The sequence below is a fragment of the Lytechinus variegatus genome, chromosome 3 (assembly GCF_018143015.1).
Source record: "Lytechinus variegatus isolate NC3 chromosome 3, Lvar_3.0, whole genome shotgun sequence".
Lineage (NCBI taxonomy): Eukaryota > Metazoa > Echinodermata > Echinoidea > Temnopleuroida > Toxopneustidae > Lytechinus > Lytechinus variegatus.
In genome coordinates, this window is record NC_054742.1 from 65731848 (window position 1) to 65757736 (window position 25889).

General features: G+C 38.6%; 1 protein-coding gene across 1 annotated transcript in view; it reads right to left on the reverse strand.

Moving 5' to 3' along the window:
- Positions 1 to 1245: 1245 nt before the first annotated feature.
- LOC121411700 (titin-like) overlaps positions 1246 to 25889 on the reverse strand; it is a 47042-nt gene continuing 22398 nt past the window's right edge. Inside the window, exons 6-9 of the mRNA XM_041604529.1 lie at positions 13419 to 13794; positions 5612 to 5705; positions 3140 to 3190; positions 1246 to 2647 (exon numbers count right to left, since the gene is read on the reverse strand). Of these exons, the coding sequence (XP_041460463.1) occupies positions 1628 to 2647; positions 3140 to 3190; positions 5612 to 5705; positions 13419 to 13794 (1541 nt within the window). The 3' untranslated portion in view covers positions 1246 to 1627. The remainder of the gene's footprint in view (positions 2648 to 3139; positions 3191 to 5611; positions 5706 to 13418; positions 13795 to 25889) is intronic.

The following is a 25889-nucleotide window of genomic DNA, read 5'->3' on the forward strand; positions in this document are numbered from 1 at the left end:
GCTTTCATGGTTCCTTCAGTAATCAATTACTCGGCTGGAAAATAAGGTATATTGTAGGTATAGCAGTAAAGTATGGCCTCAAGTTACCTTTGAACTTAAATATGACCTTCAACGACAGATGAAGGCTTTCCAATGCATAGTGTGTCAAGTTTGGTTACAATCCGTTGGAGCTGCAATATTCATAAAAAAAAATACTACTGGCAGCTGGGAATCACAAACAGTATGTTAAATTACGATAGGCTGTGAAAATGCAGAAATACTGGATAACTGTAAATAATAATAATAATGATAAATATCATTCATTTAACATGAAAATTGCCGCTAATTTACAAATGCGAACACTATTTATGCACTATAGATGCACTGCAATCAACGTAACGACAGTTCGTTGGTAGTGTTTTTACAAAGATTATTACATTCTATTTTGTTTTACAATTGACTTGTAGAATTCTACGTTATATATCAATGAATAAATATGTTCGGTTCGTTAAATCATTGTGTCGTTTGTTTTTAAAAGGTAAACATCCTGTAGATTTACGACTTTTCTTTGTAAAATTACTAGTATTTTCAACAGTGCAGGTAATCCTTAACATTTGACCTGTAAAACTACCTTTGACCATACCATGGAGATAGAAATTTTTAGTTCAATAAGACAACACTAATGTATCTCAAACGCATGTATATTCCAAGTTTGGTTTACTGCAGCAAAATGTGAAGTTCGAATGACAGTTAACCCTAGCATCTTACCATATGACCTCTGCAAATATAAATGTAACATTATACCTAAAATGACATTCGACAAATGTGACCTCCAAATGTACGATAACATGAATGTATTTCAAATGCGTGTCCCCATTGCAAAGACTCGCTTAAGGAAGTTCTGATGGCGAACTGTAACTTATGACATTGTATTCCTTCTGAGGACATGAACGCAACCCTAGGGTGTATCCAAGTTTGGTTGACATCAGAGTTACAGATGGGAAGCCATTTGTCACGAAGGAGTCTTGCATGACTTGTAAACTTATTCAAGTGACCTCAAATGTCATTTTACCTTGGTATATGTCTCCGAAACATTTCTCACATAGCTGAGCCCCCAGTAAATGTAAGACTTACAAGATCCGAGCATGTTTTTTACAACAAAATGTTACAGGTAAATTCTGAAATAACAGAGAGTCTTTCAAGTGCTCTTGGTTATGATGAATGACCTTTCAACCTGACATGTGATGTCTAATACAACCATCACATGAGGGGATCTGGGTACATTTATGAAACACGTTTGGTTATTGTCAGGGCAACTGATATGCAGTTTAACTCATAGGTCTTTGTGCCAGCGTTGCCACATTGTCCTTTTGAGAATCAAGGAGTGTGTTCAAGGAGAGATATTATTAAAAGATGTTTACAGCCAACTTTGGTGAAATGTTCTTCCAAAAAGGAGGTTAAATACAACGGTTCATAAATTCCATTACCATAATAAATATAGTTAATGACATTCAACAAAATATCCTCAAAAGAGAAAGGCTATAAAGATTATTATGTCCCTTTGATAATACTTGTACAGTATGATATAATGTCACTGCATGTGCTGTTCCATCATTTTCAATAAAAGTAACCTGATGCGTATAAGAAATTACAAATCCCGCCGCGTTCCCGAGTTAGTACGTGATAACTCGTCAATTTTGATTGTGAGTTTTCGTGCCTGGAAACTAGTCATTCCAAGTTCGTTCATCATCATCTCTTCATCGATGCTCATCAGGAGGATTCCATCCACGCTCTCCTGCAGAAAGCGATCCACACAATCGTCCAGATTTATACTCCTCAAGAGAATAGACACCATTTCCTTGCTGAGGGAGTTTAACTCAGTATTGGGTGTTTCGTACAAGACGGGATCGAATGGGTGATTTGGAGACAGGGGTTCATCCAAAGGCTGTTTGGTCCTAGAGGAAGGCAGTCGACCAGCACGCGATGTTGGAGGAGGAGGTGGAGGAGGAAGAGGAGGAGGGGGAGAGTCTGAATCCGGTAGATCATATTCCCCGTTCGGTGGGACAGGAACCTTGATCATACGATGTACAGATTCAACATTGGAGGGTCTGGCTGTCAAAGATCGTTTGAAGCTGTCTGTCTGCTGAGAAAGCGGTAGTGACGTAATGTCTGATGTCCCAAGAATTTGTGGCGGTTGTAACGGTTCCGTTGGTAGGGGGTATCGTGCGGGGGCTGGCTTCTTCTGTGGGGATTTCAAACGAGGTCTCGATGATAGATCGTCTTTGCCGGATATCATGGAAAGTGGAATTGGCTCATACTCCTCTCTAGGATGTTTAGGCCTAGATCCTCTGGGAAGAGTAGAAGATGCTTGATTGGTAGGAACACTCGGAAGGGGAGTGTTCGATTCTCTCCGTGGAGAGGGTATTCCTGGACTTACAGGAGCGCTTGGAAGAGTAGTTTTCGTTGATTTCAACGTTTGCGCTCTCTCAGGCCGCCTGTCTACTGGTGACTGTTTTGGTAGCACCTGATGCTGATTTGTAGCATTCGAATGTTTGTTAGGATTTGGTATCATTAAGTCGTAGCAATCTACTTCGTCTTTCATTTCATCCAATTCCTCCTCCAGTTTTAAAATCCTTTGGGTTTGCTCGTCAAGCTTAGACAGCAGGCTCTGTTAAGTACAAGACAATGATGGGTGACGGAATAACATCATTTTAGTTCTATTTCTGCATAAACATAATGTATTGTCGAATAAAACATATGTAAACACAGGGAAGAATATCTCATAGTTAATGAATACATGAAATTCCCTTACTAAACCCCTCAGTATTAATAGCAGGGCCCGCTGGTAGAACAGTTTTCGAAACTGAAGTGGTTACCCAGGGTAAATATGCCTATATTATTATTATTATTCTAAGATAGTTCGAAAAGCCATGAACCCCTATTTTCTTTACAAAGAAATACAAACCCATTGCTGCAAATCTGCAAATACAATTATCAGTAATTGAAACAATGGTATTGGAAAGTATCTACGCTAGCCGAATAAAATGTCATGTAATTATCAAGGATGTTTTTCACTATTCATTTTTATGATTATCGTGGCGGAAGGATCATTTAAAACAAAAAAAAATAAAGATGAAAGAACGATAATGTTTGACTATACCTTGTGTTGCTCCTTTAAAGATCGATATTCCTTATCCTTTGATTGGATTTCCTGAGGGATTGACAAATATAAATTTATGAACATCATTAAAGATGAGTTATAAAGAAAGTAGATGGGGCAATTTTTACGAACGCAAACAGTATAGTGTAATGAGCCAAAAGTTTTGAGGGGCCAATCATGGCGTGTAAAGCAAAATTTCTGAAGCAAGCGAAGAGATCGAGCAAAAAATAGTATTTTTGATACAAAATAGAAGTTAGTGATAGGTTTTGACATAGTTTTTTTCGGAAATGATATCATCTTTCACCACTCTTTCCTTTCCTTTTCTTTTTTCTGATTTTTTAAGTGCGAAACTTTGTGGGGGTCATGACCCCCAAATCCTCTCCAATCTCTGCGCCAGTGCATACAATAGAATCCCAGTATAGAACATTCCATCTGCATCATCAGGAACTAATAATGCAGTCGCCCTTGAGATCCCGCATCCACAATTATTGATACTGGCCAGTTTGGATAGCCATTTTCGTTGGTTCGATTCTGGCGTATTCTCAGCAATAGCAAAATATGTGAGGGTATTTTTTCAGATAAGTGATAATAATAATAATAATAATAATTAAGACTTATATCGCGCCAAATCCACTCTGTAGAGTGCTCAAGGCGCTTTTTAGGAAATTATAAAAGAAATTAAGAAGAATTGAACAGAAATGTTTTGAGGTAATTTTTGAAAGTTTCAGAAGTCAAGCACTGTTTGATGTTATGAGGGAGGCTGTTCCATAGCTTCGAGGATGAGTAAACAAATGATCTTTCACCCCAGGTTTTGGAAACTTTGGGGGTAACAAGAGAATTGGAAAGGGAGGAACGTAAGGATCTTGAAGGGGTATAACTTTTGATCAGTGAAATAAGGTACTGGGGAGATGAGCCATGAACACAATGGAAAGTTAACAACAAAATCTTGAACATGATACGCTGTTTTACAGGGAGCCAATGTAAGGATCTTAAAATAGGAGTAATGTGAGTGCGCCTGGTGGATAGAGAAACGATGTGAGCGGCAGCATTTTGAAGTTTCTGAACTTTCACTAACTGATTCTGGGGTAGATTAAACAAAAGGGAATTTCCAAAATCAAGATGGGACGAAATTAAAGCGTGAACCAATTTTTCTGTGGCCGGTCGAGACAAGTAATTCCTAATAAAACCAATATTTCGCAATTGGTAGCGAACTGATCTACAAATAAAAGAAATGTGATTCGACATTGTCATGTGAGAATCAAAAACTATACCCAGATTAAGACAAGAACTTGACAAATTTACAGTGAGACCAGAAAATGAGATTCAACTTAAGAGAGTGAGAAGTCAGCCAATTGTCATCATCCATGCAACATTCAAGACGATGGATGGAACTTTCTGCAGCTAGTTGATCCGAATTAAAAGAAATCATGAGTTGGATGTCGTCTGCATAAATATGGTATTTTATGTTATGTTCAATTCAGTGATGATACCAAATGACCATCAAATTATTCTCGACGGGGTATTGATTGAACAAATTCAGTGGAGAATGGAGAATGTTTACGGCATGGCATATGAAACGGTGATGACAGGGCGGCGTCGAGACAGGAGGGAGAGAATTGAAAACAACTGGCTTATTCATGTATATGCACTGGAAGAAAAGTTCCTGCAGCAAGTCTCGATAACACCTGTAATTTTTATTAAACACAGGACTACGGGGTATGATACCTTACAAATTATCTATCATAGTTTTCTTACTTTTTATTTTTAAATAGACTTGTTAATATGATAAATTACAGCAAAATTCCTGTGTCGACAATTTACCAAAGGATTCTGAACTTTTTCAGTAAAAAAATTCTTTATATTTGAGAGTGTAGACCTACATGATACCATGTTAATTATTGTTGTATTTATAAAAACAATTGAACCATTCAACCTTTAGGTTGTTCTACAATCCCCCCAACCCCGAATCCTCTGGTGCTGCCCCTGTTTGCATAGCACGAACTGACTGAAAGTACGTTGGTGTCATAAGCACAGTTTTGTCGCCTAATTTTTTGTGTGTATTCAAACTCACTAAGTCAAAATTTTCTTGATGGGAAATTACGAGACAAAACTGGGCTCTTATAAAATGTGTAATTAGCAGAAGCAAGATGGTTGAATTATCGAGTCTCTGTAAAAAAAGATTCACAAAACTTTGGGCATAAAATGACATGGTTCAAAATGTACGTAGGAATATAATCAAGAACGACATGGATGATGATGGAAGAACAGTGGCAATTTATCAATACCGCTGAAATGGGCCATCCTCCTTATGATCTGTACGTTATGTTAAATTGAGCATGTATATATTTTCTTTTTATATGGAAATAAATACAAAGAATACAAACAAACGTAATTTTGTCGTAGACGTTTGCAGGAGAAGGGAGAGTGTCACTACAGAACTTAAGATTTTCTTTACCCATGGGGTACACTTACCGCCACTTTCTCTCCTAGTAAATTCTTGAGCTCCTTTTCCAAGTCAGTGCTGGCTAGACCAATCGTTACTTTGGATGGTGAATTCTTAATCTCACTGTAGAACAAAAAAAACCCTCAGCATTAAGAACAATCATTGGCTTATGCCGACATGAACAGGGGGAATACCCCCCCCCCCGCCATCCAATAAGTAGCAAATTAACAAGAATAGATAGGGGTAATGACCTCCTTAATGTATAGGCTTTAGATCGATTTTCTCCATTTTGTTGTACCTGCTGAAAAATAGTTTATTAAAGGACAAGTCCACCCCAACAAAAACTTGATTTGAATAAAAAGAGAAAAATTCAACAAGCATAACACTGAAAATTTCATCAAAATCGGATGTAAAATAAGAAAGTTATGGCATTTTAAAATTTCGCTTATTTTCAACAAAATATTTATATGAACGAGCCAGTTACATCCAAATGAGAGAGTTGATGACATCACTCACTCACTATTTCTTTTGTAATTTATTATATGAAATATTTTTATTTTCTCGTCATGATCATGTGAAATGAAGTTTCCTTCCTCCCTGAACACATGGAATTCCATTTTTTTAACATTTTGTGCTTCAGGCAAGGAGGTCCTAATCGTCAAATTCGTAAAAATTGAAATATTGTATAATTCAAACAATAAAAAAACTAAAGAAATAGTGAGTGAGTGACATCATCGACTATCTCATTTGGATGTAACTGGCTCGTTCATATAACTATTTTGTTGAAAATAAGCGAAACTTTGAAATGTCATAACTTTCTTATTTTACATCCGATTTTGATGAAATTTTCAGCATTGTGCTTGTCTGAATTTTCTCTATTGATTCAAATCAACATTTTTCTGGGGTGGACTTGACCTTTAACAAATCTTAGACCATTCGAATAAAAAACAAATCCCAAGATTTATATGGAAATTCACTGGTGTGAGTTTTATCATCGCACACACCAAAATTGACCCAGTGTGCTGAATGGTTGTATAGCCATATCTGATATCGAAACTTCACGGTGAAATTGCTTGTCTACTTTTATTTCATGTACTTAAAACTAGATAAGGAAGTGAAAACTAAGGATAAAATTGAATTTCAGTACACTACCACATTCGACAAGAAAGGAAATCTTCATATAATTTTGCGTATAGTTTATGTACTTCACAGTCTTACAATTGAAATCGAGTCTACTGGTGGATCTTTTTTTGTGTGAATATGTGTTCCTGTGCCGTGTAACAGGGTGTTGTCGAATTGATTGAACCATTAATTCCTGAGATTGATTGCACATGGTGATGAACATAATCCAAAGGCGCTCAATCACACAAAACAAACTCACACATACACACACACCCAAATAGGCCTCTATATATATATATAACTCATGAGAATAAGACACATATCTCACCAACAAATTAATGCGAGCGCGAAGCGCAAGCTCCAATTTTTTAGTATAATGACCTGAAAACAGTAAAAAGTTACCGTCCTGTTTGTATAGTAACTCATGAGGAGGGTACATATCTCACTACACAGATAACGTGAGTGCCGAGAGCGAGCTGAAATTTCTTTATTTTCTGACGTGAGAGCTTAATATTCTAAGCATTTTTGGTACAATTACTAAGAAAATTTTGATATTTCGATCTGAAAAAAGACAGATTAATGGAAATTTTTAATCAACAAGAAGATATATTTAACAACAGATTATTGCAAATCGAAGCGGGAGTTCTTTTGAGGTTTAGAACTGAAAACGAGACATTCCATTCACCTATTTAATCATGAAAAGTATGGGTTTTTGCTACCGAAATAATGCGAGCGCGAGCTGAAAATTTTTATATTCTATCTGAAAAGCGGACATTTTGAGCACGAGTTTAAAAAAAGAACGCGTTGTGTATCTCAATCTCACTTGCTAATTTCTGTGTAACATTACAATCTTATTTTATTTCTGCACATGCAGAATTATTGGGGGCAAAACGATATGTTTGCCCCCACCCCATATTTCATTGGTGGGGCGATCGCCCCCCCCCCCCCATTTACGCCAGTGTATTCAAAGGATGTATTGATCAAGTTATAACCATATTTACAAGTATTCTCTGAATCATAAGATAAAACCAAACGTATGAATTTGCCATGGTCAAATTTAGTGGCAAGACTAAGCGAACTTAAAATGCCAAAACTGAGCAAATTTAAACACTTGAACGCCACTTAAAGATGAATTTACGCATCAATTTCACTATTGAAAAATATTGTTTCGGGATTGATCCTATATTAGTCCACTTTCATACTCTAGCTATCACAGTAACTACATTTCATTGTAATTATCAATTCCATTGCAATCTGGAGCTAATAATCAGTCGTCATATCAAGATCGTTCAAGAAAATTGAATAAACTTAATATTTCTTTATTCTCCATCTCTTTGCCAAAAAGCAAGATCAAAGTTTGAGGACCATTTTGCGCGTTAAATAGAATGACTAAATTTCAACACTTGTGACTTTTATACAAAGGCGTGTGTACATAGGATGATAGCTATGGGTATGGTTATGAAAACTTTATGCCTATATTTTAATATTTCATTGAAAAGCAATAAAACATGAGTATAATATCAGCCAATAGTGCATACTAAAACTTTTCATGGACAGATGATGGAAGTCTAGCGGGAGGGGGGGGGGCAGGGTGGCGAGCAGACTGCCCCCACCCCTTGACGAGCCACAACTCATGCAGGGGATGTACCCCTGCCCCCCCCCCCCCCTGATGAGTCACAACTTATCCATTTGTAATGTAAAAATGCACCGAAAACAGACGTGTGCCCCGCTGAAGTCAAACAAACTTAGAATATTTTCCTATCGCTACCGATCTTTCTGTTATCCATGACCATGGCCCCGGGAATTGTGGAGCTTGGGTGCCGGAAATGTTAATTGGGGTGCCTAGACACCCCTGGAATAAAAGAAAATACATGTATAATATATATAATAACTGAAGCTTTAAAGTGTCATCGACTAGTAGAGATTATTATGTCAACATGGCGAGATACGTTAACTCGCCAAGTCGATATACAGGTAGTTGTATTTTAACTTGGCTAAACACGTTATCTCGCCAAATCGACAATAAAATATCTCGCCAAGTCGACTAACAAAAAGGCGAATGTCTACTTGGCGAGTTACGTTATCTCGTCAAGTCAACTTATGAAAAGTTATATGTCGACTTGGCGAGATATGCCTTTTCAAGTCGACATACGAAAAAATGTATGTCAATTTGGCAAGATCCCTTCTATCTCTCGCAAATTCGACATAATGAAAATCTGTATGTCAACTTGGTCAGATACGTTATCTCGCCAAGTCGAAATATGAAAAGTTATGGATCAACTTAGAGAGATCATGTCAAGCCAACATACGAAAAAGTGTATGTCAACTTGGTAAGATACATTATCTCGACGACAAGTCGACACCTAGGTGTTGGTCAACTTAGCGAGATACGTTTTGTATGTCGACTTGGAGAGATAATATATCGTGCCAAATTGATATATACTTTTTTTCGTATGTGACAAGATATAAATCTCTCCAAGTTTACCTATAACATTTTTAAAGGCGACTTGTCGAGATAACTGACAGTCATATTTTGTTTGTTTCGCCTGCACAGCAGATGGAGAGTATAGGCAGCGGTGTCGTTAACGTTGAGCAGTTGAGGTTAAGTTTTTGAAATTTCATAACTTAGAAAGTATATGGACCTATCTTATTAATTTTGTCCGTAAGGAAGGGCTATCAAGATTCAATGATAATCTTGCATCAGTATCAGGGAATCCCACCTCAAAAGTTACTTAGAATAAAACTTAATACTTAATACCTAGAACTTGGTTAATACTAAAAAAAATCATTAAAAAATATCATGTGAGATAAAAAGGCTATAACATTTTACGTTTGACTTAATTTCACAAAGCAGATATGCACATCATGCACGGTAACCATGCAACCAATAACACCATCCACTCACCATTTCTTTTCTATTTCATTACATTATTATGATCATAGTGTAAAAAATAAAGTTTGATAATTCCCTGATAATGACATGATAAAGAATAAAGGAAATAATGAATGGCCGTAACTCTCATTGGCTTATCACATTGGTGTGCACAAAGTCGTTTTGGAAAGATATTAGGAAAAATTCTAAAATGTCATAATTTTCAGTCAAATTTCGATGACATTTTCAGTACAATGCTTGTTTCATATAAATAATTCAAATCAATCATTAGTTAATGTTAACTGTGAGAATTAAAGATGGTGAATTATTATTTTGTGGGCTTTATGTATAATTTTGAATTATTTATCAAACTAACTACATGTATCATGTGTATTGCACTGTCTGTATTTCTGAAACACTTCTTTCATGGACACTATGAGAATTGAAGAGAAGACGTGCAAAAGTCAAGGATCAATATCATAAATGAAATAATCACAACCACACACATTTAGTCAGTCACATCATGCCAAACAAAATATGGGAGCTTTATTTCGTTTATTCGTTGATGAATACCGCTTTATATAAATATATTTTAATATAAATAGTATGTAAATATCCTTCAATATGAATAATATATAAATTACTTTCAACATAAATAATATATGAACTTCTTTCAATATATATAATATATAGCTGTGTACAAATACATTTAGTACACAAGTACACATACAATGTTTTGATAAAATGGAAGTATAATTGCACAGTAATCACCCGAAATCAGTCATGTTGCAAAATATCAATACGTAACTTCATTAATATCATTATACCATCTGTAATATTAATATCGGCTTAATAGATTCCCAATAAATACAAAATAAGAAGCAGTAATATGGACCGTAGAGCTCCAGCATGCCCGTTTAAAGTTTGTAGATCCATTGAAAAGCCCCAATATTATAGATTAAAAATCTATGTAGTCACATTTCTGTCAAATTAATGTGATCACCAACTTCTGTCTTTACTGTCTTTAATTTCAACCAGGTCGAGCTGTACTTTAGTGATTTTCAATTGCCGAGGTTGTTTCTAAAGAAGAGACTTTGATGGCTCAATCTTCTTTGCTTCTAACTTGGACTTCCCTCTCTCCATCTCTAGGTAATCGTCGTACAACTGTCTTTTCGTTGGCCTTTTCTCCTCCTGGAAGTTGGGACGAAGAGACGAAGATGGTTGATCCATGGAATCACGTCTAGTTATTGAAGGTAGATTATTCCAAATGACTGTGTTAGGACTGTTATATCAATCGGCATCAAAAAGAGAAAAAAAATAAAAAGACGCTGAGAAATACTAAAAGTCATACTATTATTCACGATCGGAGCTTTCACTAATATCTATTAATTATCATACTTTATTTGTAAATCAAGGTGGCTGTTTATATATGGAGAAAAAAAACATAGCTTCCCAAATAAACACTGGAGCTGAGGTAATGGCTTGCAGCATTAATGTTTACTTTGATATGCTTTGTATTTCAAAGGAATGCCTTGTTTTGTTACAAAAGGTATCTTGGAACAAGGAATTCATTTCAAAGAGAAAGCATTAAATGGAAGGTCACCTGATAAAACGTTTATTGTAAGAATAGCAGAAAAATTAATGGGAAAATATATTGGTGAAGGTTTGAGGAAAATCAATCAAAGATTTTAAAAGTTATTAGAAGCTGTTCTTTTTTTAAATTTGGAAGTTTTTGTGAATATTTTACAATTAGAAAAAATAATATGCTCCTTGGCTAGTATTCCCATTGTTGTTTTTATGATCAATTTTTATTGTCATAGTAATGTTGTATTTATAATTGAGTAGAACAGTGAAAAGGTAAATTGGGGCGAGTTTGAAGCCTTTGAAGCCAACATGGGATGCTTGACACAAATTATTTTTCGTATTGTAAGCGCTTTGGGCTAAACTGGGAAATGTGCAGTACATAAATAATGAATACTGTTAATAATAATAATGATAATAGGTTGATACCTTTTACGATATTGTAAGGAATCTACTCAAAAAGCTCTTCTTTTGATTGGAGAATCCTCCTCTGTAATGGCCAGCATCGTACGACTGACCTCGTTCAAAATTTTTGTACGTCTTTTTCCAGCTAGAGTTGTAGAAAATGAAACAAAACAAGTCATGTTAAATCTGACGAGAACTGTCTGGGATCCCAAAAGCTCAGAAAAACTACAATGCCGGTTCGGGTTCTTATTCCCAAGTACAACTGAGGTCATTTAGTATAAGACACAAATAACCATCTTTTCTGGGGATTTATTTAACAATTTATGACATTTTACATGTTTTACTATCTTCTCTAGACACATGTATTGGTCAGTGTACCTTACGTAGTTCAGCGGAACAACCAATGTACAGAGATTGAAGCTTTTGGTCAAATTTTGGATCAGCTAATCGCAAGAAAAATGATTTCTATCATTTAGTTAGAGACGTTTTTACGGAAAATATTCCTAAAAACATGGACAATGTTTTTTTTTTATATAAATGCATATTTTCTTACCAGCTTTTGCTGCCTTTTCTTCTCTTCGTGGAGATTTACTTTCGTCGACCATGTCGATGTTTTCAGATTTTTTATCAGCTTTTGATGTGAAAGCAGTGGGGTCGTTGGCATTGATTTTCTCTCTCTCTCTCCTGAACTGTAACCGATATAATGTATGTTTTTCGCCATGTATTTTTCAAACAGCAAGATTTTCTCCATTTGCGTGTAATTTGTCTTCCTCTTGATGTTCTGTTTCATTGTTTTGCCTCCTCCCTTGGCCCTCGCTCGATCATGCGAAAATGTCGTCCACGCAGTCTTTTTAACACTCTTAATGCCCATAGAAAAAAATATGATCACCAAAGATCCATCGCTCAAACTTTTTACTCTTTGACAAATGGTTTGTGAAACGTGATCGCGCTTAAGAATTTTGCTCAAACTTGGTCGCTGTAAGGAAAATACCTCAAAGTGATTTGACTACAGGTGTAAGCATTTTACTTGATAAAATTTGAGAAAATCGGACAAATAATAAGAAAGTTATGACCATTTCATTATAGCGATCACTAATGCTATGAAGATCCTCCTGTTGGCAATGCGACAAAGATGTGTGATGTCACATGTGAACAACTTTCCCTTTGGTGGACTATAAAATACAACCAAAATGTCTTTTTTTTGCTCTTTCTTATCGTGATACAAACTCTTTATCCATGATCTACTGATAAAATATGCAGTTTAAGTGAAATACATACAAAAGTACTGGGAGAGTTGTTCACAAGTGACATTAAACATCTTTGTCGCATTGCCAATGGTAGGATCTTCATAGCATTAGTGATGACGATATTCAAATGCTCACAACTCTCTCATTATTCGTCCGATTTTTTTTCAAACTTTCGTTAATCTGTTTCTTTTATTTTTCTGTTTTCACGCAAGCAATCTTGTTCCCAAGGTTTCTTTTCCTTTAATCAATACTTTCAATTGAATATCGACCAAAGAATCACCGTGTTGGGGATTCATCATTTCCTGATGATTGAAGCTCTATGGAGTGTATGGACGTGAAATAACTTATGAAATTACAAATAGCAGCACCCAGCACCACCGGTGAAAAAAAAAAATCGTTCCCATGGCCCAAGCGTTATCGATGGATTTCCTCGTCAGGCGTAACACTGTTCTTTAAGTCCCATGATCAATAATGTCACTCACTTTTCCCTTTAGAATTTCTGAGCAGCAATACAGACATAAGCGCTTCTTCTGCATGTAAAGGTATTTTTCTGTAACCCATCAGGGTTACAATATCAGGTCACTGATCTTTTCTTCAAACTTTACTTACAGATCGTCATACTCGTTTCCATCGAGACTGTTGGACCTTGATCTGCTGCTGGGTCTGGCCGGTAGTGGTGGTTCTAAACTTGATAGACTGCTGGTTGAACCCATAATGCTACTGGGTGCGTGTGGTGACAGACCGGGTAGAGTGGATGGGCGATTTGGCGATCTTTGGGGTAGAATCGGTGGAGTCGGTAGAAGCGATGGGGTCGACGAAAGCGGACCCAGATGAGAAGGTGACGGCGGCAGTGGTGGTGGCGGGCGTTGGCTCTTCAGGAAGCTCAACTCGGTTTCTGTTCGTTTAAGGTCTGCCTTCAGAGCTATCACCTTCTTCTGCATATCCGCATTCTCCTCTTCAGCAATTTCATTGATTTTTATTTTACCTACACGGGTAAAGGGAAAGAAAAAAATAAACTGGCTAAATATGTTATGTTGTTGCATAGAAAGACGAATGCGATTTATTTTTTAACAAATATTCTATGCAACTTTGATAATGAATAAGTTTAGGTTTTTAGAATGTATTATGAAATTTATTTTCCTCAAAAGTTTGTATATGTATGATGTTATCATGCTTCTGTTATTATCTATATCTTGTCTTTTAATATGAAATGTAATATGTTTTAAGATTCATGTAAGCATGCAAAAACCGCAGCCATCTTGCTGATATATGCAATTGATTTGCGAAATAAAATACCGTTATTGAATCTGTATAGGCCTACACTTTTAAACATAGCGAGGACAAAAAATGCTTTCTCCGGCAGTGCATAATGCTTAGTTGCAATTGGATACGATTATTTGGGGGTCCACCCGCCAGTCATAAGGACCACTGGTCATAATACCCGCTAGTTATAAGGACCGCTAGTCATAATAGTCATAAGGGTCGCTATTCATAAGGGGCTTTGTTCATAGAGGTCGCTAGTCATAATCAACGATGGGGGTCGCCATTCATAATCAAACATGAGGTCGCTAGTCATAATAAAGGAAGAGGGTCGCCAGTCATCAGGAGGAAAAAGGTTCGTTGATCATAAGGGTCGCCATTCATAATAGTGGATGAGGGTCGCCAGTCATAATAGTAGAAGGGGTTCGCCAGTCATAATAATGGATGAGGGTCGCCAGTCATAATAGTAGAAGGGTTCGCCAGTCATAATAATGGATGAGGGTCGCCAGTCATAATAATGGATGAGGGTCGCCAGTCATAATAGTGGATGAGGTCGCCAGTCATAATAATGGATGAGGGTCGCCAGTCATAATAGTGGATGAGGGTCGCCAGTCATAATAGTAGAAAGGGTTCGCCAGTCATAATAATGGATGAGGGTCGCTATTCATAACAATGAATGAGGGTTGCTATTCATAATAATGGATGAGGGTCGCTATTCATAATAATGGATAGGGATCGCCAGTCATAATAGTGGATGAGGGTCGCCAGTCATAATAGTAGAAGGGGTTCGCCAGTCATAATAGTAGAAGGGGTTCGCCAGTCATAATAGTGGATGAGGGTCGCCAGTCATAATAGTAGAAGGGGTTCGCCAGTCATAATAATGGATGAGGGTCGCTATTCATAGTAATGGATGAGGGTCGCCAGTCATAATAGTAGAAGGGGTTCGCCAGTCATAATAATGGATGAGGGTCGCTATTCATAATAATGGATGGGGATCGCCAGTCATAATAATGGATGAGGGTCGCCAGTCATAATAGTAGAAGGGGATCGCCAGTCATAATAGTGGATGAGGGTCGCCAGTCATAATAGTAGAAGGGGATCGCCAGTCATAATAGTGGATGAGGGTCGCCAGTCATAATAGTAGAAGGGGTTCGCCAGTCATAATAATAGATGGGGATCGCCAGTCATAATAGTAGAAGGGGTTCGCCAGTCATAATAATGGATGAGGGTCGCTATTCATAGTAATGGATGAGGGTCGCCAGTCATAATAGTGGATGAGGGTCGCCAGTCATAATAGTAGAAGGGTTCGCCAGTCATAATAGTAGAAGGGGTTCGCCAGTCATAATAGTGGATGAGGGTCGCCAGTCATAATAGTAGAAGGGTTCGCCAGTCATAATAATGGATGAGGGTCGCCAGTCATAATAGTAGAAGGGTTCGCCAGTCATAATAATAGATGGGGATCGCCAGTCATAATAGTAGAAAGGGTTCGCCAGTCATAATAATGGATGAGGGTCGCTATTCATAATAATGGATGAGGTTCGCCAGTCATAATAATGGATGAGGGTCGCCAGTCATAATAGTAGAAGGGGTTCGCCAGTCATAATAGTGGATGAGGGTCGCCAGTCATAATAGTAGAAGGGGTTCGCCAGTCATAATAATGGATGAGGGTCGCCAGTCATAATAGTAGAAGGGGTTCGCCAGTCATAATAATGGATGAGGGTCGCTATTCATAATAATGGATGAGTTCGCCAGTCATAATAATGGATGAGTGTCGCTATTCATAATAATGGATGGGGATCGCCAGTCATAATAGTGGATGAGGGTCGCTATTCATAGTAATGGATGAGGGTCGCCAGTCATAATAGTAGAAGGGGTTCGCCAGTCATAATAATGGATGAGGGTCGCAAGTCATAATAGTAGACGGGTTCGCCAGTCATAATAATGGATGAGGGTCGCTATTCATAATAATGGATGGGGATCGCCAGTCATAATAGTGGATGAGGGTCGCCAGTCATAATAGTAGAAGGGGTTCGCCAGTCATAATAATGGATGAGGGTCGCCAGTCATAATAGTAGAAGGGTTCGCCAGTCATAATAATGGATGAGGGTCGCCAGTCATAATAGTAGAAGGGGTTCGCCAGTCATAATAATGGATGAGGGTCGCCAGTCATAATAGTAGAAGGGGTTCGCCAGTCATAATAATGGATGAGGGTCGCCAGTCATAATAGTAGAAAGGGTTCGCCAGTCATAATAATGGATGAGGGTCGCTATTCATAATAATGGATGAGGTTCGCCAGTCATAATAATGGATGAGTGTCGCTATTCATAATAATGGATGGGGATCGCCAGTCATAATAGTAGAAGGGGTTCGCCAGTCATAATAATGGATGAGGGTCGCCAGTCATAATAGTAGAAGGGGTTCGCCAGTCATAATAATGGATGAGGGTCGCTATTCATAATAATGGATGAGGTTCGCCAGTCATAATAATGGATGAGGGTCGCCAGTCATAATAGTAGAAGGGGTTCGCCAGTCATAATAATAGATGGGGATCGCCAGTCATAATAGTAGAAGGGGTTCGCCAGTCATAATAATGGATGAGGGTCGCTATTCATAGTAATGGATGAGGGTCGCCAGTCATAATAGTAGAAAGGGTTCGCCAGTCATAATAATGGATGAGGGTCGCTATTCATAATAATGGATGAGGTTCGCCAGTCATAATAATGGATGAGTGTTGCTATTCATAATAATAGATGGGGATCGCCAGTCATAATAGTGGATGAGGGTCGCCAGTCATAATAGTAGAAGGGGTTCGCCAGTCATAATAATGGATGAGGGTCGCCAGTCATAATAGTAGAAAGGGTTCGCCAGTCATAATAATGGATGAGGGTCGCCAGTCATAATAGTAGAAAGGGTTCGCCAGTCATAATAATGGATGAGGGTCGCTATTCATAATAATGGATGAGGTTCGCCAGTCATAATAATGGATGAGTGTCGCTATTCATAATAATGGATGGGGATCGCCAGTCATAATAGTAGAAGGGGTTCGCCAGTCATAATAATGGATGAGGGTCGCCAGTCATAATAGTAGAAGGGGTTCGCCAGTCATAATAATGGATGAGGGTCGCTATTCATAATAATGGATGAGGTTCGCCAGTCATAATAATGGATGAGGGTCGCCAGTCATAATAGTAGAAGGGGTTCGCCAGTCATAATAATAGATGGGGATCGCCAGTCATAATAGTAGAAGGGGTTCGCCAGTCATAATAATGGATGAGGGTCGCCAGTCATAATAATGGATGAGGGTCGCCAGTCATAATAGTAGAAGGGGTTCGCCAGTCATAATAATAGATGGGATCGCCAGTCATAATAGTAGAAGGGGTTCGCCAGTCATAATAATGGATGAGGGTCGCTATTCATAATAATGGATGAGGTTCGCCAGTCATAATAATGGATGAGTGTCGCTATTCATAATAATGGATGGGGATCGCCAGTCATAATAGTGGATGAGGGTCGCCAGTCATAATAATGGATGAGGGTCGCCAGTCATAATAGTAGAAGGGGTTCGCCAGTCATAATAATGGATGAGGGTCGCCAGTCATAATAGTAGAAGGGGTTCGCCAGTCCTAATAATAGATGAGGGTCGCTATTCATAATAATGGATGGGGATCGCCAGTCATAATAATGGATGAGGGTCGCAAGTCATAATAGTAGACGGGGTTAGCCAGTCATAATAATGGATGAGGGTCGCTATTCATAATAATGGATGGGATCGCCAGTCATAATAGTGGATGAGGGTCGCCAGTCATAATAGTAGAAGGGGTTCGCCAGTCATAATAATGGATGAGGGTCGCCAGTCATAATAGTAGAAGGGGTTCGCCAGTCATAATAATGGATGAGGGTCGCCAGTCATAATAGTAGAAGGGGTTCGCCAGTCATAATAATGGATGAGGGTCGCCAGTCATAATAATGGATGAGGGTCGCTATTCATAATAATGGATGAGGGTCGCCAGTCATAATAATGGATGAGGGTCGCTATTCATAATAATGGATGGGGATCGCCAGTCATAATAGTAGAAGGGGTTCGCCAGTCATAATAATGGATGAGGGTCGCCAGTCATAATAGTAGAAAGGGTTCGCCAGTCATAATAATGGATGAGGGTCGCTATTCATAATAATGGATGAGGTTCGCCAGTCATAATAATGGATGAGGGTCGCCAGTCATAATAGTAGAAGGGGTTCGCCAGTCATAATAATGGATGAGGGTCGCCAGTCATAATAGTAGAAGGGGTTCGCCAGTCATAATAATGGATGAGGGTCGCTATTCATAGTAATGGATGAGTGTCGCTATTCATAATAATGGATGGGGATCGCCAGTCATAATAATGGATGAGGGTCGCTATTCATAATAATGGATGAGTGTCGCTATTCATAATAATGGATGGGGGTCGCCAGTCATAATAATGGATGAGGGTCGCTATTCATAATAATGGATGAGGTTCGCCAGTCATAATAATGGATGAGTGTCGCTATTCATAATAATGGATGGGGATCGCCAGTCATAATAGTGGAAGAGGGTCGCCAGTCATAATAGTAGAAGGGGTTCGCCAGTCATAATAATGGATGAGGGTCGCCAGTCATAATAGTAGAAAGGGTTCGCCAGTCATAATAATGGATGAGGGTCGCCAGTCATAATAGTGGATGAGGACAATGGTTTGATAACTTTCACAGTGGCGTACCGTGGGTCACGGCATGGGGGGGGGCGCCAGCAAAATATTTGAATCACTGAGTGATTGCCAGTTATCATGGTTATACTGACCACAATTAGACCACAAACAGCGAGATTTTAAGAAATATATTTTAGGAATCCACTTACAGTATGCATATCTCACCATAGTCATCTTATGCAAGTGCTAAGCGCTTGCTGATTTATTAGAATTACATCTGAACACATGAAACACTTTTTGCAGTCATTGCAATTTTGATTATCAAACGCATCTGACAAATATTGCGAGCGCGAAGCGCGAGCTGAAAATTTAAATAATATAGACCTATAGTGGGGCATTCTAAGGTTTCTTTGTAGGAATTAACTAGGACCATATACGTATTTCATTAACCAAATCATGCGAGCGAGAGCTGAATTTTTTTGTTATTCAGATTAGGAGAAGGGATATTTTAAAGACAGATTATAGAAATTCATGAAGAGCTGTCATATCTCACCAATCCACTAAAGCGAACGTAATAATGGAAGGAAATGTTTCATAGATACGAAGACCTTAACATGGGGCAATCACTTTTTGAGTCATGAAAAAGAAGCTATGTCACTAAATAAAACAGTGATAACTCAAGTGCTAGGAAACATATTTGGTTTATATTGACTTGAAAACGGGATGTTTTAGTACAACAGGATTATATATCTCGTGAAACAGACAATGCGAGCACCAGGAACAATGAAGACGTAGGCCCTGGGCAAATTATGTTTCATAAAGGTATGATTACAATGTTTCTTATGTAATGTAACAATTATCATATAATATAACATTATAATGAATAATATTTTCCTCTTCACTGCTACGTTTCTCTTCCATTCTCCCTCTTTTCTCATTTTCCCCGTTTGTTTTTTTGTTCAGCTGATTGGAGGGGGGGGGCCTGCCCCCCATGCCCCCCTTAGTTACGCCACTGTGTGTCCATACGGCAACCCCCTCCAATATTATCTTTTTTTATCCCATCATGATGATGGTTTAATGGATTTATTATATGTTTCAATTTTTTTGACATTCCATCTTAATCCCTTCCCAAAGACCCAACATTGATGAATTTGAAGAAACCGGGGTTTCTCTTCAATGACATAAGTATTTCGTTTGGAAATGGTGAACTGGCTCTTTATTTGCATTTTATGATTAAATAATATTGTTTTATTTGTTTAGCGGTATTTTAGGAAGAATTTTCACCAATAGAACAATTATCTCTTGTGATACTTTTTTCATTTCTTTCGTAGAAAGTGTGTGTATGTGTGTGTGTGTGTGGGGGGTGTTTGTTCGGGCCATCTCCCCCTCCTTGAAGGGGGGGGGTATATCCCCATCCCCCGGGATTTACGCCAGTGCTGCTGCATGTTTGTAATATTTTTGCTGATTATGTAATTGTGTACATTTCCGATTCTCTATCTGGATGAGCGTGGGTCTAGTATTCTTCTGTATTCTATTCTTCAATAATCAAGCAGTCTTATTTATATCATTAGTTTTGGGGTGTAACAATTCAAGGTGGGGGATGTTAACTTGTTCTGATTGGTCTATAGGTAACTGTCTATCAAACTTTCTCTGGTATAAGGGGTGTGGTGATGCTCTGTGCAAGTGACTCGGGCTGGAAGTGTGAGTCCTACTTCTTCCTTGAAGTTAGCTGACATCACTGGAGGTTGGTCATTAATGGTCAAGGTTTAGGATTTAAATGGCATTGGGGTTTTTGGATTCTTAGATGACATTGGGGGAGTTTGTAAACAAGTGAATGTGAATGACTGAAAGGATAACAGGAACTTAAATACATACTACATAAAATACTACATAACAATTCAATGCGATTTACAGGTATGTTTACATGAAATTGATAAGTGGTATATAAACAATTGTTTAAAGATCAATGTTACTAGAATAAGTATTATGCTTATTTCAACTCGTTATTAAAAAAACAAAGGAAAATTTTATATAAAGCTTAATGGCAACTCAAACAGTTTAATTCTGTAAGATATTTAGGTGTTGAAGTTAATAATAATCTCATATGAAATGTTCATGTCAAACATCTATGTAGATCAATAAGTTAAATGCTTTACGACATTTAAGTAAAACTCTTAAACCAGACTTACATAATACTTTATTGAAAAAAATAATCAGTCATGTATAGATCATGCTCGTTCCGTTTGGGTAATTGTTCATTGAAAAACAGGGAACTTAATAGACTGCAAAGGCGAGCGGCACGTATTGTAATGAAAGAATATGATTTTCTATTAGTTGTACAGATTTAACTGAAATTGTGACAATCTTTTGATACAAGGAGGGATTTTTTTATGTATTTTAGCTTCTACCAATGTATATATGGACTTGCCCCTATTAGACTCTGTAATGATATTGAACTATTTACTGATAGACATGGATACACGTAATGCTGATTCACTGAATGCTGTATTACCTATAAGCCAAATATTGAAAGTTTCAAGCAATCCTTTAAATTTAGTGCAATAAAGACATGGAACTCCTTGTCAAATGAACTCCAGAATATTTCTAACCTCCTACATTTCAAGAGGTCGTACAAAAACAAGTATTTTTAAATTAACAGTAGACTGACCTTTTATCCATATTTTATTGTATACTTAACTCTCTAGTTAATTCTGTATTATGCTGTTGTACTCCTTTCTTTCCCCTCTCTCTCTCTCTCTACTTCTGCCATATACTAAACCACACTATTTCTCTTCCTGCTCTCTCTATTTTTTGCAACTTTTATTTTAAATTAAGCATATTCAGTATTTTAACTTAATTAATTTTGTATGCATTTTTATTGTTATTTCATATTCTTGATGTAACAGGACCGTGTTGAAAAACAGTGTTTTATTTGAACATTTTATCCTGTATAAAGATGTTTTAATAAATGATTAAATAAATAAATCTATAAGAAATTTTTAACGTTAAGTCAACATTTTTCTTGCGACTTGACCTTCAATATCTTGAAATGTAATATTACTTTTCCTTGATATTCTGACTGACCCAGGAAACCGGGACCATGAGAGGCTCAATCCCTCCCCTTGCCGTCTTTTTCAATAAACCAGTACAATGTTAACCCCCCCCCCCCCCACAAACACACACAAACATTTCGAACTTACCTAACCCGATTCCCCCCCTCCCAATTCGAAACCATACCGCAGTCAATTTCAAAACAGCAAGTCGCCAAAGGAGAATGCATAATCATTATGGCTGGATAGGCCTATCTCATCTTATCCCAAATAATTTGATATCATAATTAATTGAGATATATATATGTTAACGTTTGGATTTGAATAATCTGCAGGGAGTCTTTTCCTTGCAGTGATACATTTTGAGATTGCGCCAAAGTTATTAAGAAATGTTTCCAATAAATAAATCCTATCATATCTGGCGACCCTCATCCATTATTATGACTTGCAACCCTCATCTATTATTATGACTGGCGAACCCTTTCTACTATTATGAATAGCGACCCTTATCTACCATTATGACTGGCGAACCCCTTCTACTATTATGACTGGCGACCCTCATCCATTATTATGACTGGCGAACCCTTTGTTCTATTATGAATAGCGACCTTCATCCACTATTATGACTGGCGAACCCCTTCTACCATTATGACTGGCGACCCTCATCCATTGTTATGACTGGCGACCCTCATCCATTATTATGACTGACGACCCTCATCCATTATTATGACTGGCGAACCCCTTCTACTATTATGACTGGCGACCCTCTTCCACTATTATGACTGGCGAACCCCATCAACTATTATGAATAGCGACCCTCACCCATTATTATGACTGGCGAACCCCTTCTACTATTATGACTGGCGACCCTCATCCAGTATTATGACTGGCGAACCCCATCTACTATTATGACTGGCGACCCTCATCTATCATTATGGCTGGCGAACCCTTTCTACTATTATGAATAGGGACCCTCATCTACCATTATGACTGGCGAACCCCTTCTACTATTATGACTGGCGACCCTCATCTATCATTATGACTGGCGAACCCCTGCTACTATTATGAATAGCGACCCTCATCCACTATTATGACTGGCGAACCTCATCTATTATTATGACTAGCGACCCTCATCCATTGTTATGACTGGCGAACCCCTTCTATTATGAATAGCGACCCTCATCCACTATTATGACTGGCGACCCTCATCTATCATTATGACTGGCGAACCCCTTCTACTATTATGACTGGCGACCCTCATCTATTATTATGACTAGCGACCCTCATCCATTATTATGACTGGCGAACCCCTTCTACTATTATGAATAGCGACCCTCATCCACTATTATGACTGGCGACCCTCATCTATCATTATGACTGGCGAACCCTTTCTACTATTATGAATAGCGACCCTCATCTACCATTATGACTGGCGAACCCCTTCTGCTATTATGACTGGCGACCCTCATCTATCATTATGACTGGCGAACCCTTTCTACTATTATGAATAGCGACCCTTATCTACCATTATGACTGGCGAACCCTTCTACTATTATGAATAGCGACCCTCATCCACTATTATGACTGGCGACCCTCATCTATCATTATGACAGGCGAACCCTTTCTACTATTATGAATAGCGACCCTCATCTACCATTATGACTGGCGAACCCCTTCTGCTATTATGACTGGTGACCCTCATCTATCATTATGACTGGCGAACCCTTTCTACTATTATGAATAGCGACCCTTATCTACCATTATGACTGGTGAACCCCTTCTACTATTATGACTGGCGACCCTCATCTATTATTATGACTAGCGACCCTCATCCATTATTATGACTGGCGAACCCCTTCTACTATTATGAATAGCGACCCTCATCCACTATTATGACTGGCGACCATCATCTATCATTATGACTGGCGAACCCTTTCTACTATTATGAATAGCGACCCTCATCTACCATTATGACTGGCGAACCCCTTCTGCTATTATCACTGGCGACCCTCATCTATCATTATGACTGGCGAACCCTTTCTACTATTATGAATAGCGACCCTTATCTACCATTATGACTGGCGAACCCTTCTACTATTATGACTGGCGACCCTCATCTATTATTATGACTAGCGACCCTCATCCATTATTATGACTGGCGAACCCCTTCTACTATTATGAATAGCGACCCTCATCCACTATTATGACTGGCGACCCTCATCTATCATTATGACTGGCGAACCCTTTCTACTATTATGAATAGCGACCCTCATCTACCATTATGACTGGCGAACCCCTTCTGCTATTATGACTGGCGACCCTCATCTATCATTATGACTGGCGAACCCTTTCTACTATTATGAATAGCGACCCTTATCTACCATTATGACTGGCGAACCCCTTCTACTATTATGAATAGCGACCCTCATCCACTGTTATGACTGGCGACCCTCATCTATCATTATGACTGGCGAACCTTTTCTACTATTATGAATAGCGACCCTCATCTACCATTATGACTGGCGAACCCCTTCTGCTATTATGACTGGCGACCCTCATCTATCATTATGACTGGCGAACCCTTTCTACTATTATGAATAGCGACCCTTATCTACCATTATGACTGGTGAACCCCTTCTACTATTATGACTGGCGACCCTCATCTATTATTATGACTAGCGACCCTCATCCATTATTATGACTGGCGAACCCCTTCTACTATTATGAATAGCGACCCTCATCCACTATTATGACTGGCGACCCTCATCTATCATTATGACTGGCGAACCCTTTCTACTATTATGAATAGCGACCCTCATCCACTATTATGACTGGCGAACCTCATCTATTATTATGAATAGCGACCCTCATCCATTATTATGACTGGCGAACCCCTTCTACTATTATGAATAGCGACCCTCATCCACTATTATGACTGGCGAACCCCATCTACTATTATGACTGGCGACCCTCATCCATTATTATGACTGGCGAACCCCTTCTACTATTATGACTGGCGACCCTCATCTATCATTATGACTGGCGAACCCTTTCTACTATTATGAATAGGGACCCTCATCTACCATTATGACTGGCGAACCCCTTCTACTATTATGACTGGCGACCCTCATCCATTATTATGACTGGCGAACCCTTTGTTCTATTATGAATAGCGACCTTCATCCACTATTATGACTGGCGAACCCCTTCTACCATTATGACTGGCGACCCTCATCCATTGTTATGACTGGCGACCCTCATCCATTATTATGACTGACGACCCTCATCCATTATTATGACTGGCGAACCCCTTCTACTATTATGACTGGCGACCCTCTTCCACTATTATGACTGGCGACCCTCATCCATTATTATGAATAGCGACCCTCACCCATTATTATGACTGGCGAACCCCTTCTACTATTATGACTGGCGACCCTCATCCATTATTATGACTGGCGACCCTCATCCATTATTATGACTGGCGAACCCCTTCTACTATTATGACTGGCGACCCTCATCTATCATTATGACTGGCGAACCCTTTCTACTATTATGAATAGGGACCCTCATCTACCATTATGACTGGCGAACCCCTTCTACTATTATGACTGGCGACCCTCATCTATCATTATGAATGGCGAACCCCTGCTACTATTATGAATAGCGACCCTCATCCACTATTATGACTGGCGAACCTCATCTATTATTATGACTAGCGACCCTCATCCATTATTATGACTGGCGAACCCCTTCTACTATTATGAATAGCGACCCTCATCCACTATTATGACTGGCGACCCTCATCTATCATTATGACTGGCGAACCCTTTCTACTATTATGAATAGCGACCCTTATCTACCATTATGACTAGCGAACCCCTTCTACTATTATGACTGGCGACCCTCATCTATCATTATGACTGGCGAACCCCTTCTCCTATTATGACTGGCGACCCTCATCCATTATTATGACTGGCGACCCTCATCCATTATTATGACTGGCGAACCCCTTCTACCATTATGACTGGCGACCCTCATCCCCTATTATGACTGGCGACCCTTATGATCAATGTAGCCTCTTCCTTTTTATGACTAGCGACCCT